The sequence below is a fragment of the Saccharomyces mikatae genome (genome assembly GCF_947241705.1).
Source record: "Saccharomyces mikatae IFO 1815 strain IFO1815 genome assembly, chromosome: 9".
Lineage (NCBI taxonomy): Eukaryota > Fungi > Ascomycota > Saccharomycetes > Saccharomycetales > Saccharomycetaceae > Saccharomyces > Saccharomyces mikatae.
Genome location: NC_079264.1, coordinates 397,897 through 411,703, shown reverse-complemented (window position 1 = coordinate 411,703; position 13,807 = coordinate 397,897). Strand labels below are relative to the sequence as shown.

Here is a 13,807-nt window from a genome sequence, read left to right as displayed (position 1 = left end):
TACAAGCTATTTTCATTCATCTTCTGTTCTTGAATAAATCAGTCATTCACGCTGCATTTTAACGGTTATACTGGGGCATCGCTTACCTCAAGACTTTCTAATTACGTGGAAAATATGGGCACACCTCATTCTGCCGTCTCTTCTCGGGCAGAACTTCTATTGTGCATCAGTGGTGTGATTAACAATTAGGATGCGCAGACCTTCGAATGGATTGTCAGTTTACTTAGTTTAAGCGTTTTTGTTTACTTATTTTCATTTTAAGGACATTGCCCGATTCTAATGGTGCCTTTTTAAGAACAAAATGACACTATGATACATTTCTCGACCGCTGAGCAAATTAAAGTTGCTACCAAAGGTACGATAGTTTCTAAAGAAATGTGGGTCATCATATTTTAGTCCATGCTCTGCTGATCAGGAAGCCATTATGAAAATGCTTTAGAGCACCAATTAGAATTGAATTATCTTCCTAATATGCTTTATTTTACGGAAGGAAATTAAACTCTTTCTGCTTTGAGTTCACTGTTAGGCTTCTCTTATCTGGAGAAATGCTCGTTCTCAAAATTAATAAAAAAATGGAAACGGTTTTATTTACCTTAACAAATGTGCTGAAGCCTTAACCTTGCTACGTTCTCTTCTAGTTCAATGATGGATAACTCGTAGAGTTATCAGTACAAGGTGTGGAACGATTGACTAATGAGAAAAAGGGTTGTTTTTACTTCCTAAAATAAACGTATAAAAAGCGCTATATTCATCCATAATAATGTATTACCATGTTGTGGTTCTGTTTTAGAATATACTTTTGTAGTAAGCTTCAAAAACCCATATACGCATACCATGCAAAGACCATTTCTACTCGCTTATTTGGTTCTTTCACTACTGTTTAGCTCAGCTTTGGGTTATCCAACTGAACTAGTCCCAAGGGGATCCTCCGGGGGAACTAGTTGTAATTCTATCGTTAATGGCTGTCCCAGTTTAGATTTCAACTGGCACATGAACCAACAAAATATCATGCAATATACTTTGGATGTGACTTCTGTTTCTTGGGTTCGTGACAACACATACCAAATTCAGATTCATGTTAAAGGTAAAGAAAACATTGACTTGAAATATCTATGGTCTTTGAAAGTAATTGGTGTCAACGGTCCAAAAGGAACCGTCCAGCTGTACGGTCACAATGAAAATACCTATTTGATTGACAATCCAACTGACTTTACTGCTACCTTCGAAGTTTACGCTACTCAGGATGTCGACAGTTGTCAAGTATGGATGCCTAACTTCCAAATTCAATTCGAATACTTGCAAGGTAGTGCCGCTCAATACGCAAGTAGTTGGAAATGGGGTACCACATCTTTTGATTTGTCTACTGGTTGTAACAACTATGACAACCAAGGCCACTCTCAAACAGATTTCCCCGGTTTCTATTGGAACATAGATTGTGACAATAACTGCGGTGGTTCAAAAGCATCTACCACTAAAGAAACATCTACATCAACCACCGCTCCCGTTACACCAACCACCACTACATCAGAATCTTCCTCTCAGAAAACTACCTGCACTAAGAAGAAGACTACCTGTACCAAGAAGAAACCCACCAAGTCTAAGACGTGTACTGAGAGTTCTTCTACTCCAGTAACCAGCTCTACCACTGAAAGCTCTTCTACTCCAGCTCCAACCCCATCCAGCTCTACTACTGAAAGCTCTTCTACCCCAGCTCCAACCCCATCCAGCTCTACTACTGAAAGCTCTTCTACTCCAGCACAAACTTCATCCAGCTCTTCTACTGAAAGTTCTTCTACTCCAGTAACCAGCTCTATTACCGAAAGTTCTACTACAACACCAACTACTCCAAATACACCAACTCCAGTACCTTCTGGACCAACCTGTACCACTGTTGTTAACGGTTGTCCCAGTTTAGATTTCAACTGGCACATGAACCAACAAAATATCATGCAATATACTTTGGATGTGACTTCTGTTTCTTGGGTTCGTGACAACACATACCAAATTCAGATTCATGTTAAAGGTAAAGAAAACATTGACTTGAAATATCTATGGTCTTTGAAAGTAATTGGTGTCAACGGTCCAAAAGGAACCGTCCAGCTGTACGGTCACAATGAAAATACCTATTTGATTGACAATCCAACTGACTTTACTGCTACCTTCGAAGTTTACGCTACTCAGGATGTCGACAGTTGTCAAGTATGGATGCCTAACTTCCAAATTCAATTCGAATACTTGCAAGGTAGTGCCGCTCAATACGCAAGTAGTTGGAAATGGGGTACCACATCTTTTGATTTGTCTACTGGTTGTAACAACTATGACAACCAAGGCCACTCTCAAACAGATTTCCCCGGTTTCTATTGGAACAAAGATTGTAGTGAAAACTGCGGTAAATCATCAAGTAAAATTCCTTCCAGCTCTACTCCGGCTCCAACTCCATCCAGCTCCACTACTGAGAGTTCTTCTACTCCAGTAACCAGCTCCACTACTGAAAGCTCTTCTACTCCAGCTCCAACTCCATCCAGCTCCACTACTGAGAGTTCTTCTACTCCAGTAACCAGCTCTACTACTGAAAGCTCTTCTACTCCAGTAACCAGCTCTACCACTGAAAGCTCTTCTACCCCAGCTCCAACTCCATCCAGCTCCACTACTGAGAGTTCTTCTACTCCAGTAACCAGCTCTACTACTGAAAGCTCTTCTACTCCAGCTCCAACTCCATCCAGCTCCACTACTGAGAGTTCTTCTACTCCAGTAACCAGCTCTACTACTGAAAGCTCTTCTACTCCAGTAACCAGCTCTACCACTGAAAGCTCTTCTACCCCAGCTCCAACTCCATCCAGCTCCACTACTGAGAGTTCTTCTACTCCAGTAACCAGCTCTACTACTGAAAGCTCTTCTACTCCAGCTCCAACTCCATCCAGCTCCACTACTGAGAGTTCTTCTACTCCAGCTCCAACTCCATCCAGCTCCACTACTGAAAGCTCTTCTACCCCAGCTCCAACTCCATCCAGCTCCACTACTGAGAGTTCTTCTACTCCAGTAACCAGCTCTACCACCGAAAGTTCTTCTACTCCAGTAACCAGCTCCACTACTGAAAGCTCTTCTACTCCAGCTCCAACTCCATCCAGCTCCACTACTGAGAGTTCTTCTACTCCAGTAACCAGCTCTACTACTGAAAGCTCTTCTACTCCAGTAACCAGCTCTACCACTGAAAGCTCTTCTACCCCAGCTCCAACTCCATCCAGCTCCACTACTGAGAGTTCTTCTACTCCAGTAACCAGCTCTACCACTGAAAGCTCTTCTACCCCAGCTCCAACTCCATCCAGCTCTACTACTGAAAGCTCTTCTACCCCAGCTCCAACTCCATCCAGCTCTACCACTGAAAGCTCTTCTACCCCAGCTCCAACTCCATCCAGCTCTACTACTGAGAGTTCTTCTACTCCAGTAACCAGCTCTACCACCGAAAGCTCTTCTACTCCAGTAACCAGCTCTACCACTGAAAGCTCTTCTACCCCAGCTCCAACTCCATCCAGCTCCACTACTGAGAGTTCTTCTACTCCAGTAACCAGCTCTACTACTGAAAGCTCTTCTACTCCAGCTCCAACTCCATCCAGCTCTACCACTGAAAGCTCTTCTACCCCAGCTCCAACTCCATCCAGCTCCACTACTGAAAGCTCTTCTACCCCAGCTCCAACTCCATCCAGCTCTACTACTGAAAGCTCTTCTACCCCAGCTCCAACTCCATCTAGTTCTAGTAACATCACTTCTTCCGCTCCAGCTCCAACTCCATCTACTCCAGGTAGCAAAAGCTCTACTACCGGTACAACCACCACCCTTTCATCATTTTCATCTCAACATCCTGGTAGCAGAAGTGAAACCACTGTTTCTTCAACTATAACCGATACTACAGTTATTCCAACTACAACAGTTACTTCTGTTACAACACCATCGACAACAACTATCACTACCACTGTTTGTTCAACCGGCACAAACTCCGCCGGTGAGACTACCTCTGGATGCTCCCCTAAGACTATAACTACCACAGTTACCTCTGTTACAACGCCATCAACAACCACAATCACAACTACTGTTTGTTCAACCGGCACAAACTCCGCCGGTGAAACTACCTCTGGATGCTCCCCTAAGACTATAACAACTACTGTTCCATGTTCGACTGGTTCAAGCAAAACTGCTCCGGAAACTACTACAGGAACTCCTGTGACTACGGTTATCTCAACTACTGTTGTAACCACTGAATATTCCACTGGTACAAAGTCCGGTGGTGAAATTACAACTGGATTTGTTACCAAAAACATCCCAACTACTTACTTAACAACAATTATCCCAACGCCATCAGTTACTACTGTTACCAACTTCACTCCAACCACTATCACTACTACTGTTTGTTCAACCGGCACAAACTCCGCCGGTGAAACTACCTCTGGATGCTCCCCTAAGACTATAACAACTACTGTTCCATGTTCAACCGGTACTATTGAAAACACTGCTTCTCCAGCTACTACTCCTGTTACCTCTGCTATCACAACTACCATTGTTACCACCGAGTCCTCTACAGGAACTAACTCTGCTGGTGAAACAACAACCGGTTACGCAACCAAGTCCATCCCAACCACTTACATAACCACTTTGGCTCCAAGTACACCAGTAACTCCTATCACTGGGCCTGCTCCAACTACAATAACCACCACCGAATGTTCTGCTAGCACAAACGCTGCCGGTGAAGCTACTTCAGTATGCTATACCAAGACTATCGTAAGCTCAGCAAGTGCAGGCGAAAACGCTGCTTCTACAGCTACCGCTCCTGTTACTACTGCTATTCCTACCACCATTGTCACCACCGAGTCCTCTACGGGTACTAACTCCGCTGGTGTAACAACAACCGGTTACACAACCAAGTCCATCCCTACTACTTACATAACCACTTTGACTCCTGGAACTGCTCCAGCTACGGGTTCAAATGGTGCCAAGAATTATGAAACTGTTGCCACTGCAACTAACCCAGGTTCAATCAAGACAGGTGTGACATCTGAAGCTGCTGCAACAGCTTCTGCATCCGGTGTTGCTCCAGTTATCACTTCCCCATCTCTAACCGGACCAATTCAATCTGCTTCTGGTTCTGCAGTGGCTACATACTCTGTTCCTTCTGTTTCAAGTGCTTACCAAGGCGCTGCAAATATCAAGGTTCTCGGAAACTTTATGTGGCTACTAGTGGCTCTTCCAATTGTAGTTTAATGATACAATTCCATCAAGTTCGTTTCTCATGATTTAATTTCATTTCGATACCCCCATTTTTACTTTCCATCTTTCTGTTTTCTTTGCCTTAATTATTTAAGGTAGAAAGAAATTAACCCCGTAGAATATTATATATTCATTTACATATTATTAGTTCTTCAATAATTTCACTTTGCTCTTTTTTACTTTGTTTTTACTATTTTCCCTCCATTTTTTTCTTTTACCTATTCGGTGGCTCATTGTTCCGTGGCTTATCAAGAACAAATTCCGGATATTTCAGCTATTATCGTCGCACCACCTAAGTTTTCTTTCTTTTTTCGCCAAGCGCCTGCATCATTCGTTTGTCTAAAAAGTCTTGGTAAGCGATGGCAAATCATCCCGCAGGCGGCTTGAGCAAAAAAGTTTTCTTCGATCTTAAAAAACACTTAACAACCTTACATTTTCCAAAAGAATGGAAAATCTGATATTGAGTTGACACAATTAGTAATACGAGCCTAGCCTTTGTGGGTGGATAAGAGGCTCCTTATAGGCACGTTTACTGTTTGGCTAAAGAATATTCCTTTCTTCTATCGGAAACTGTGGAAGTGGTGCTTTCATTATTCACCTACCCCCACGTAAACTTTAAAGTGCCTAGAAGTTATATAACTTAGTCTAAATAGAGTTGATGACAAGTCCGCGAGTGTCATCTGCCCACCATGCTGTCTTTCATTTAAGATTCACCATCTTTAATTAAACTTTTTAAATGACGTCTCTTTCTTTTTTTCCTATTCAGAGCATCCAGGCTCCCATAGGTTGGGCGAGCCGAGCTAACTTCAAGAAGAAAAGAAAATTCCAAAAGTTAAAAATTTGACGTGTTACCTCGTCAACAATGCTTAAGATGATGTAGATTTCCACGATTGGTCCTCATTTTAGGGGTAATTGTTCCCGCTTAGAAAACCCGGGAGAAAAGCTATGTTGCCTATTTTTACTGAAAAGCTTCCGTGAGAAAAGGGGCCTTCTTATTTTGTTCTGAGGACAATTTCTTCGGTCTATAAATTTTAGTGCTTTTGGAACGGTATTCGAAAAGAATTTAAAAAAGGTTCTTTTTGACGTTGGAGAAAAGATCCGTGCGGCAAGACCAGATAAGGAAAGAACCGGCCTTTCTTCCCCGCGTGCGCTACCCCGGCGTATTTTGCTTATGTAAAGATATCTAGATAAATTAAAGATACATAGGAAGCAAGGAACTCACCATTTCCCCTTCTAGCGTCACAGAGTTCTTCGCAGTTGACATTTACAATATGGTGGTTGGATTTCAAATGTTCAGCACCCTTGTAATTTTCTACCCCTACTTCAATAATGACAGTAAGTTATCGGAGGCAACTGTAATTGGTCGAAGCTCTCTGAGTCAGGTCATTCTAACGCTATGTTAACGTTGATCTTCATGATCCGGCTGCAAGACCACGTTTTCTTGACCATTATACTTTATTGATGGGACGATAATAAGTTTAAACTCTTATGTAAAATAAGATTATAAGGCAATGTTTGTAAGGACATGCACATAAAAAAAGAAAGTAAAAATGGAATGTCCCTGGTTTCCGAAATTGGATCTTTATACCGTTCTATCGGGTCAGATTCATCGATTTTCCTGTAGTCTTATCTAACAATGATTTTAGGGCCCTTTTGCCAGAACTTGAGAAGGTGACGCTGCCCGCACTTCATTGACGAGTTTTTTTCTCTTATAATTATAATGATTGGAAAAGTGACGATAACTTTCCACGTTGAACTGACAAGATGTATCAAGATTAAAGGCCTGGCAATTGGACTCCATCATCGTTATATATTGTGGACCCAAAAAATTATGCCAAGAACCAAAAGAGACTACTGAAGAAACATATTTGGTGAAACGCAATGAAGCGAAAATTTCCGATTTTTTAACGGCGCATATCAACTGGAATTATGGAAGCACTGAGTTTCTGTTGCCCGTTTTGACAGCGTCCGTCTATGTGGAAGCCTTACCGAAGCTGTTCACAAGTATAGAATAGTGGAAGAGTTCAGGCAGGAGATAAAGAGCGCGTTTTTGTGAGCGCTTATCGACAATTCGCAACCCAAAACAAGAAGACATGACCAAAAATGGAAAAGGAAAATCCAGCTGGTAAAGATGATTTTACATTAACATTCGTTCAAGTGCAACAAAAATTATTCAGGTGAGTCTCGCCGTTAAGTTTTCAGTGTGACGCAAAGGGAGCGGGATTTTTCATATGTGGGAAGATTTCCTTGTTAAGGTTTTTCTTCTCACTAAATGTCCCCTAGCCTTAAATATGACTAAAGAATTATCAATAGTCAGCAGATGACTTCAAACTCCCACAATCTTAAACTAAAGGACAAGGACCTTTTCGCGATGCATAAAAAGTATTTGTGCTGTTTTCTTCTTCCAATCTTCATCCAAAAGGCTCACTTTCAATTATGTCCGTAGGCTCCAAGTTGTCAAATTCCTTTGGAGCTAATGAATAATCTTTCTAAAGGTCATCTGTATAATATGAAGTAAAACGGCGCGAAGAAGGTAATATCCCTCAACAGCTTGTTTTCACTCTCGATAAAGAGCGATGGTGCCTGTTGTGCTAAAAATTTTTTCGTAAGCGTGCGAGATATCTTGCCATATCGACGTGGTAAAAGCTTGGATATCTGCATGACATCGTTAGTGGACCTTATCCTACGTGTTACACGAGGTTTCTGGGTAGAGGAAAAATCTCGCCGGGTACGATGGTAAAAAGTCGGCACGAAATAACAATAGAAGATGCAACAATACAAAAAGAAATGTCCGCGTTTTTCTTAGGAGAGGTCAGCCCTGAAGGTAGCAATCAGGAGAGGCGTGAGCAAAAAACTGGCGGGATCTCGTGGTGACACCAGGCTGTCATTTGAGATCTCTGACGCCCTTGTCGAACATATTTCCTTTTCAAAGGCTTGAATTTATTGCATCCATAATGTATTTCTACCTCATTTCTTGTCATTTCTTCTCCGCACAAGATTCAAAGAGGCCTGCTACTTACAAAGATCCACGAGTTGTCTGCCACATTTATGTTATAGTCGTAACACTAAGAAATACGTAAGTGACTGCTTTTGTTCCAACGCTGCTTCAAGAAAACCATTACAGGAGTGTGAAGTTTCGCGGTTTAGTATATTTTTCAAACGCGAGTCTCTATTCTATTTCTAATGTGTCGCATTCGAATCGAAGCCTGATTGAACAAGAATTAGTCCTGCTAGTATGCTTACTTTTTTCTGTTGGTGGGATTGTTCCAACTTGAAACTTGACTAACCAAAACCAAGCTCACACACAAGAAGTGGTAGGCGTTTAAATAAAATGATCACCATGCTGTCGATTTTATGCGTATAGCGAAGAAACTTTCAGTTAAACACAGCAATGAGTTTAGAGGTGCGTCGCTGTGCGTTCACGAGCCATGCATCAATATTCCTAGCTGTTCCACAGGATTTTCTTGCGATCTCTAGAGTCACTGACATTTGTTACTGTTTTGAGACTCGTTTTCAATTGTTGTACTATCACTAAAACTTCTTTTCCGTCTCTCCCGATCTAGATTGATGTTAACCATCAGGTAAAGCACACCCTCTGTCTGAGTATACCTCGTGTGCAAAGTTTGAACTTCATTGTAGCATTCAAAAAGAAGAGTGACCGATACGTATTTGCGTTTGGGCATGGACTGTAGCATCCGACTGTTCTTATGTAGCAGCTATTTAGTAAATATTCAACATATGGGGAAGTGTGTATTACATATAAGAGCGGCATCGTCAAATTTTAGCATCCACTACTTCAACAGCAGACCAGTCGTGCCATCATATCGGAAGTAGCGCTTGATGCTTATGCCGACGACCACATCAACGACGCATTTGAATGGGGTATTGTGTCTTGACACCCTTATCCTCTGGGGTAGATCCTGACGACACAAACATAGCGATGACCCTGCAAGGCAAGGTTCAAGAGCAGGGCATTCCACTCATTCCGTGAATCTTCTTCTCAATTTTTAAAAAAAAGCACCGACCATTCAACAACTCTTCCACGCACATTCAATGGTTTCATTTTCTCAGTGAATGATGGACCGGATATCGATACAAGATTTATCAATATTGGTACAGTTACTACAAAGCCCACCGGAGCTATCTTTGTTATTGCACTGTGAGTGTGGTGGCGGCATATCCTTCTGTACGCTGGAGGCATCGTCGACAATTTTACCGGAGTCCGCTTCCAATTCCTGGCAGACGCATGTAGTGTAGTCGTTACAAAAACCGCATTTGGCGGAGTTGGGCAACTCGCTCGAGTGATGGTGGTGTTTTATAGCCGTATTATTATTATTATACTTTATGGGTATTGCCTTCATAGGCTTGAAATTCTCGATCAAGTTCTGCAGGATAGGATCTTGGGCAGGCACAGAAGGCTGCTTCTGAGTGAGAGCGTCCAACTTTAGTCTTAGCGCGTGATTTTCCGACTCTTTCTCTTGAAGGTCATTTTGCAGGTGAATTAGCTTTGTTTCGTAGTTTTTGATGATCTTACTTAGTGATTCTATCGTTTCCTCGAGCACTAGCAACTTATTGTTTTTTCGCTCTCTATAGGCTCTTTGAGCATCTCTGTTCTGCCGCTTTTTCTTTTGCAGCTCTTCGTCGTTATCCTCAATGTCGTACTCCTCGCGAAGTCGATGGGGCCTATTTCTTCGCTGACTTGTCCTCTGGGGCAACCTTGGGGGCAGTTTCCAGTTTTTTGATACGTGAATCTTGGACAAGATTACCAGGTTACTTTCCTTAGACTCCTTCGGTTTTATGTGAGGAAGAGCCATGGCGTGTCACAGTATATCTGCCTAAGTCTTTGTTGCACTACTGAGTTGTAGTATACTGGGCCTACCTTTAAGTGGACAGTTACTGTGGTAAAAGTACCGCCGTACAAAGAGATCTTACTCTTACTGTGCACCTTTTTTTCTTTTTCCGCGGAATAAAACTCCTACCTCGTCATTTCCATGCATTCGGGGAAAATGTGATCTGAAAGATGCCACAGTTGTGGGGCCCGGCCAAATAAAGTCAACATCGAATAACAATAGGAGTAGAAACTACTGCACGTGACTCAATTTCTGGTTTTTGGCCTGGGATTCTCTATTTTTCCCTTCTTCTCTCTGCTTTATAACACCACAGTTTTGGGCGGGAAACAAAAACCGCCATAGTTGAAGGTCACTGGCGCGTGAGTCAAAGCCGGGCAGCCAATGACTAAGAAAAGGAAGTAAACTGGATTGAACTATTTATAATCGGTTGCAGTTACAGAGAAAGATCCTTTTGTTCCTCGATGCGAGTAGACAAGGGCAGACAAGGGTGAGAAGCGAACCATCAGCATCGCAGGCAGACACAAAGACCATGAACGTGAACAATCTTTCAGAGCATCTACAAAATCTGATATCAAGTGACTCGGAGTTGGGCTCGCGCTTGCTATCATTGCTACTGGTTAGCAGTGGCAACGCGGAGGAGCTCATCAGCATGATTAATAACGGCCAGGATGTTTCACAGTTCAAAAAGCTGCGCGAGCCGAGAAAGGGGAGGGTTGCCGCAACGGCGGCAGTTGTTGTGAAAGAGGAGGAGGCGCCTGTGGGCATATCTAACGAACTGGATAAAATCAAGCAAGAGCGAAGAAGGAAGAACACGGAGGCGTCGCAGCGGTTTCGCATTCGCAAGAAACAAAAGAACTTCGAGAACATGAACAAGCTGCAGAACCTGAACATGCAAATCAACAAACTTCGCGATCGTATAGAGCAGCTAAACAAGGAAAATGAGTTCTGGAAGGCCAAATTGAATGACATCAATGAGATCAAGTCTATGAAACTGCTGAACGACATTAAAAGGCGAAACATGGGCAGATAGCCCGTGAAACATGGGAGTATGAATTTTTTTTTTCTTGCTTTCACGTTTTTTCTATTCCTCACCCAGCATATACATACATATACACACTATTTATAGCACTGTGCGTGGGACAGAAGCGAGATCTTCTCGTCCCACTGTGCATTGATCAAAGATCGTTTATATTCCACAGACTTGATCTCTCTGCGAGAGCACCATCCTATGGAGCGGAGGTTTTCGATTACTCGAGCGTACTTGGCATCTTCCAGCTCCTTTTGGTGGCGCAACGACTGGGCGGCTACATCCGTAGCCGCCAGCGTTTGGGAATGTGGGCGGCTCGTGGGGCCAGCTACACACGAATGGTTTTTCTTGGGAGTGTTATTCCTCCGAAAGAATACAGTCGATATTTTGGCAAGTAAACTAGGTCTTTCTTGGTCTACCGGACCGCTGAGGCTTTTGGTCATGTCCTCCTTCCCGGACCTCTCCTGATGCAGGATTGTGGATATTGTGCTCACGGAACTACGGTGCCGCCGACTTCTGGTGCGTGGGCTGGAGCACGATGACGAAGACATATCTAGGGCCTTGGAAAGGTCCCGCGACATGTCCTCGTCGTCCTCGTCGTCGCTTGTGGTGTCTTCCACTAGTGATGGGACACGGATAGCGCCCGCGCCATCCTGTGATAGTGGTACGCACTTGCAAAGAGCCGCCGGGTCATCGTACGCGCCGGCCAATGAAGGCAGTAGGTCCTCCATAACACTTCCACGCGAACCTGGTTGCGACTCTGGACCTGTACTTCGTCCATCATTCGGAAAGACAGGATTCGTCTTAGTCATCGCAGCAATGGGTAGTCCGACATTTAATAAACACCTCCTGTCGCTCATTACTAACCACACCTCCTCCTCGTGGGGTTTAACCATTACTTCTCAAGAATTGGAAACCCATATTTCTTTCTCTAAACGGCTTTCTCGTTTTTTCCGCACTTTTATGTTGGAGTTCTCCATCAAACAATAACCTAGGCACCCAGGAGCGTGGGGGCAAAGGGGGGGTCGGCTCTTAAAAGGAAATCTGGTAAACTCCGGATTTCGACAGAAAAGAAACCCCTAAGGAACTATCAGGTTATCTTCCCGTTCTGAGTAGGTCTTGTAGTTAGGGTCAGCGGCGATATTGTAGCGTTTCACGGTACCACACGCACACGTTACTGATAAGGCTCCGTCGTGAGTGATTTCGAGTTTCTTTGGGGTCCATAATAGCCGGTGGCATTTTTTACAAATGGTCCTCTTAATCGTAGGAAGCAGAGATGTTTTAGTTTTCTTGCTGACCAAGTCCATTGTTTTGATATAATTGCGTGCCAAAGAAATATGCCCCTTCGCTGTAGTCTTCGCCGTTGTCCTTGTTTGGTAAGCAGATATTTGATAGAGGTAGTTTAATCTATGGAAATGGTCTTGGTTGGCAATCGTCCTTGGTGGCGGTACGAGTAGGGTACCATTCACGTCGATTTCTGGTTTGGTCCTTGGTCCTTGCGCTTTCTTGCCCATATTATGTTTGTCTTTTTTTTGCCAGTAATGGCAGGGAGGACAGAGAGGAACTGTGCATTGTCTTATTTTTTTTTCCATTCATTTTTCTTTCTGGATATTTTTTCTCTTTTCTTCGTTCTTGAAATTTTTATTCCGCGGCGCTATTCAGTAAAGGTGTGAACTCAGTAGCGTCATCCCCATCTATCTGTTGAGAGAAGGGCATGTCGTGATTCTTGTGAACTATGAGCTCGGGTCCGCTTGAATCCACGTGCCAGGTATTGAATTTGAGAACGTTAAGTGCCCCCTCTTCTTCTGCGTTCAACTCCTTGACGATGAGCCTCACGTTTTGAAAGCTCGAGCTCAATGAGCCGTTCATTATAATGATCTGACAGAAAAGTATCATCAGATCAAGTACTACCAGAAGCAGCTTGCTGGGGAACCCCGCGGGTGCCGGACAAGTGAACTCCCTTATTAAAAGCATCACAACGAATCCGTAGGGTTTGGAACATATGTCCTTTGTCATGTCCAACCGGATGTGGTACACTATGCAGTACGCCGTTTCCAGAAGTATCAATCCTTGGTAATATCGTATCGCTTTATTTATTATCATTCTTACAATGGGTGTTTCCAATCCCCTGATCGCAAGGTTTTCATCATCTCCCTCATCATTGTTATTTTCTACTCCTAAGTAATTTTTTTTTAAGTACCTCAGTGTCAACTCTTGGATGAAGTCGCATAGCGATGAAATTAGCCACCCCATGAGAATTAAAAGTAGTGATCCGTCTTTGATAAACCTCAAATACAGGCAGCAATAGACAAATTTCTGCATATTTGCAATGACCAATTTTTGTCGCGCATTATCGCTTCCCAAATGTAGCATTGTTTCCCGGTGCCCTGTTCTATTGCCTTTCTATATAAGCCTATCATGTAAGCCTTCATCATTGAGTACCCCTTCTCTTTTGAGAAAGGCGATATAAAACCGCCCTATTACCCGGACCCATGTTTCCATTTTTTTTTTTTTCTTTTCTCTATAGAACCCAGAACAATTTTGCTGCTACTCACGGTATAGATTGGTAAGCATTACCAAGCAGCTTGTGTGGTCTTACTTAACCATAGTGTTTACTAGAAGGTGATTCAATTGTCAATATGAAACTGAGTTGTCATATCAACCTTAAAAG

At 43.0% G+C, this 13,807-nt stretch overlaps 6 protein-coding genes across 6 annotated transcripts; 2 read left to right on the top strand and 4 right to left on the bottom strand.

Annotated features, from left to right (window-relative positions):
• Positions 1 to 834: 834 nt before the first annotated feature.
• Positions 835 to 5,253, top strand: FLO11 (Flo11p; the record flags this gene model as incomplete). Its single annotated transcript, XM_056223282.1, has 1 exon — positions 835 to 5,253. One exon carries the CDS (start codon positions 835 to 837, stop codon positions 5,251 to 5,253), a length of 4,419 nt encoding a protein of 1,472 aa, XP_056082889.1.
• A 4,073-nt stretch (positions 5,254 to 9,326) lies between these two features.
• On the bottom strand, positions 9,327 to 10,073 carry YAP5 (Yap5p; the record flags this gene model as incomplete). Its single annotated transcript, XM_056223281.1, has 1 exon — positions 9,327 to 10,073. One exon carries the CDS (start codon positions 10,071 to 10,073, stop codon positions 9,327 to 9,329), a length of 747 nt encoding a protein of 248 aa, XP_056082888.1.
• Positions 10,074 to 10,638: 565 nt separating this feature from the next.
• On the top strand, positions 10,639 to 11,139 carry MET28 (Met28p; the record flags this gene model as incomplete). Its single annotated transcript, XM_056223280.1, has 1 exon — positions 10,639 to 11,139. The coding sequence occupies one exon, from the start codon at positions 10,639 to 10,641 to the stop codon at positions 11,137 to 11,139; it is 501 nt and encodes a 166-aa protein (XP_056082887.1).
• An 86-nt stretch (positions 11,140 to 11,225) lies between these two features.
• On the bottom strand, positions 11,226 to 12,032 carry SMKI09G1820 (uncharacterized protein; the record flags this gene model as incomplete). Its single annotated transcript, XM_056223279.1, has 1 exon — positions 11,226 to 12,032. One exon carries the CDS (start codon positions 12,030 to 12,032, stop codon positions 11,226 to 11,228), a length of 807 nt encoding a protein of 268 aa, XP_056082886.1.
• A 183-nt stretch (positions 12,033 to 12,215) lies between these two features.
• RPR2 (ribonuclease P protein subunit RPR2) lies at positions 12,216 to 12,728 on the bottom strand (the record flags this gene model as incomplete). Its single annotated transcript, XM_056223278.1, has 1 exon — positions 12,216 to 12,728. One exon carries the CDS (start codon positions 12,726 to 12,728, stop codon positions 12,216 to 12,218), a length of 513 nt encoding a protein of 170 aa, XP_056082885.1.
• Positions 12,729 to 12,777: 49 nt separating this feature from the next.
• VLD1 (Vld1p) lies at positions 12,778 to 13,509 on the bottom strand (the record flags this gene model as incomplete). The annotated part of the gene is made up of 1 exon (XM_056223277.1): positions 12,778 to 13,509. The coding sequence occupies one exon, from the start codon at positions 13,507 to 13,509 to the stop codon at positions 12,778 to 12,780; it is 732 nt and encodes a 243-aa protein (XP_056082884.1).
• Positions 13,510 to 13,807: the final 298 nt, after the last annotated feature.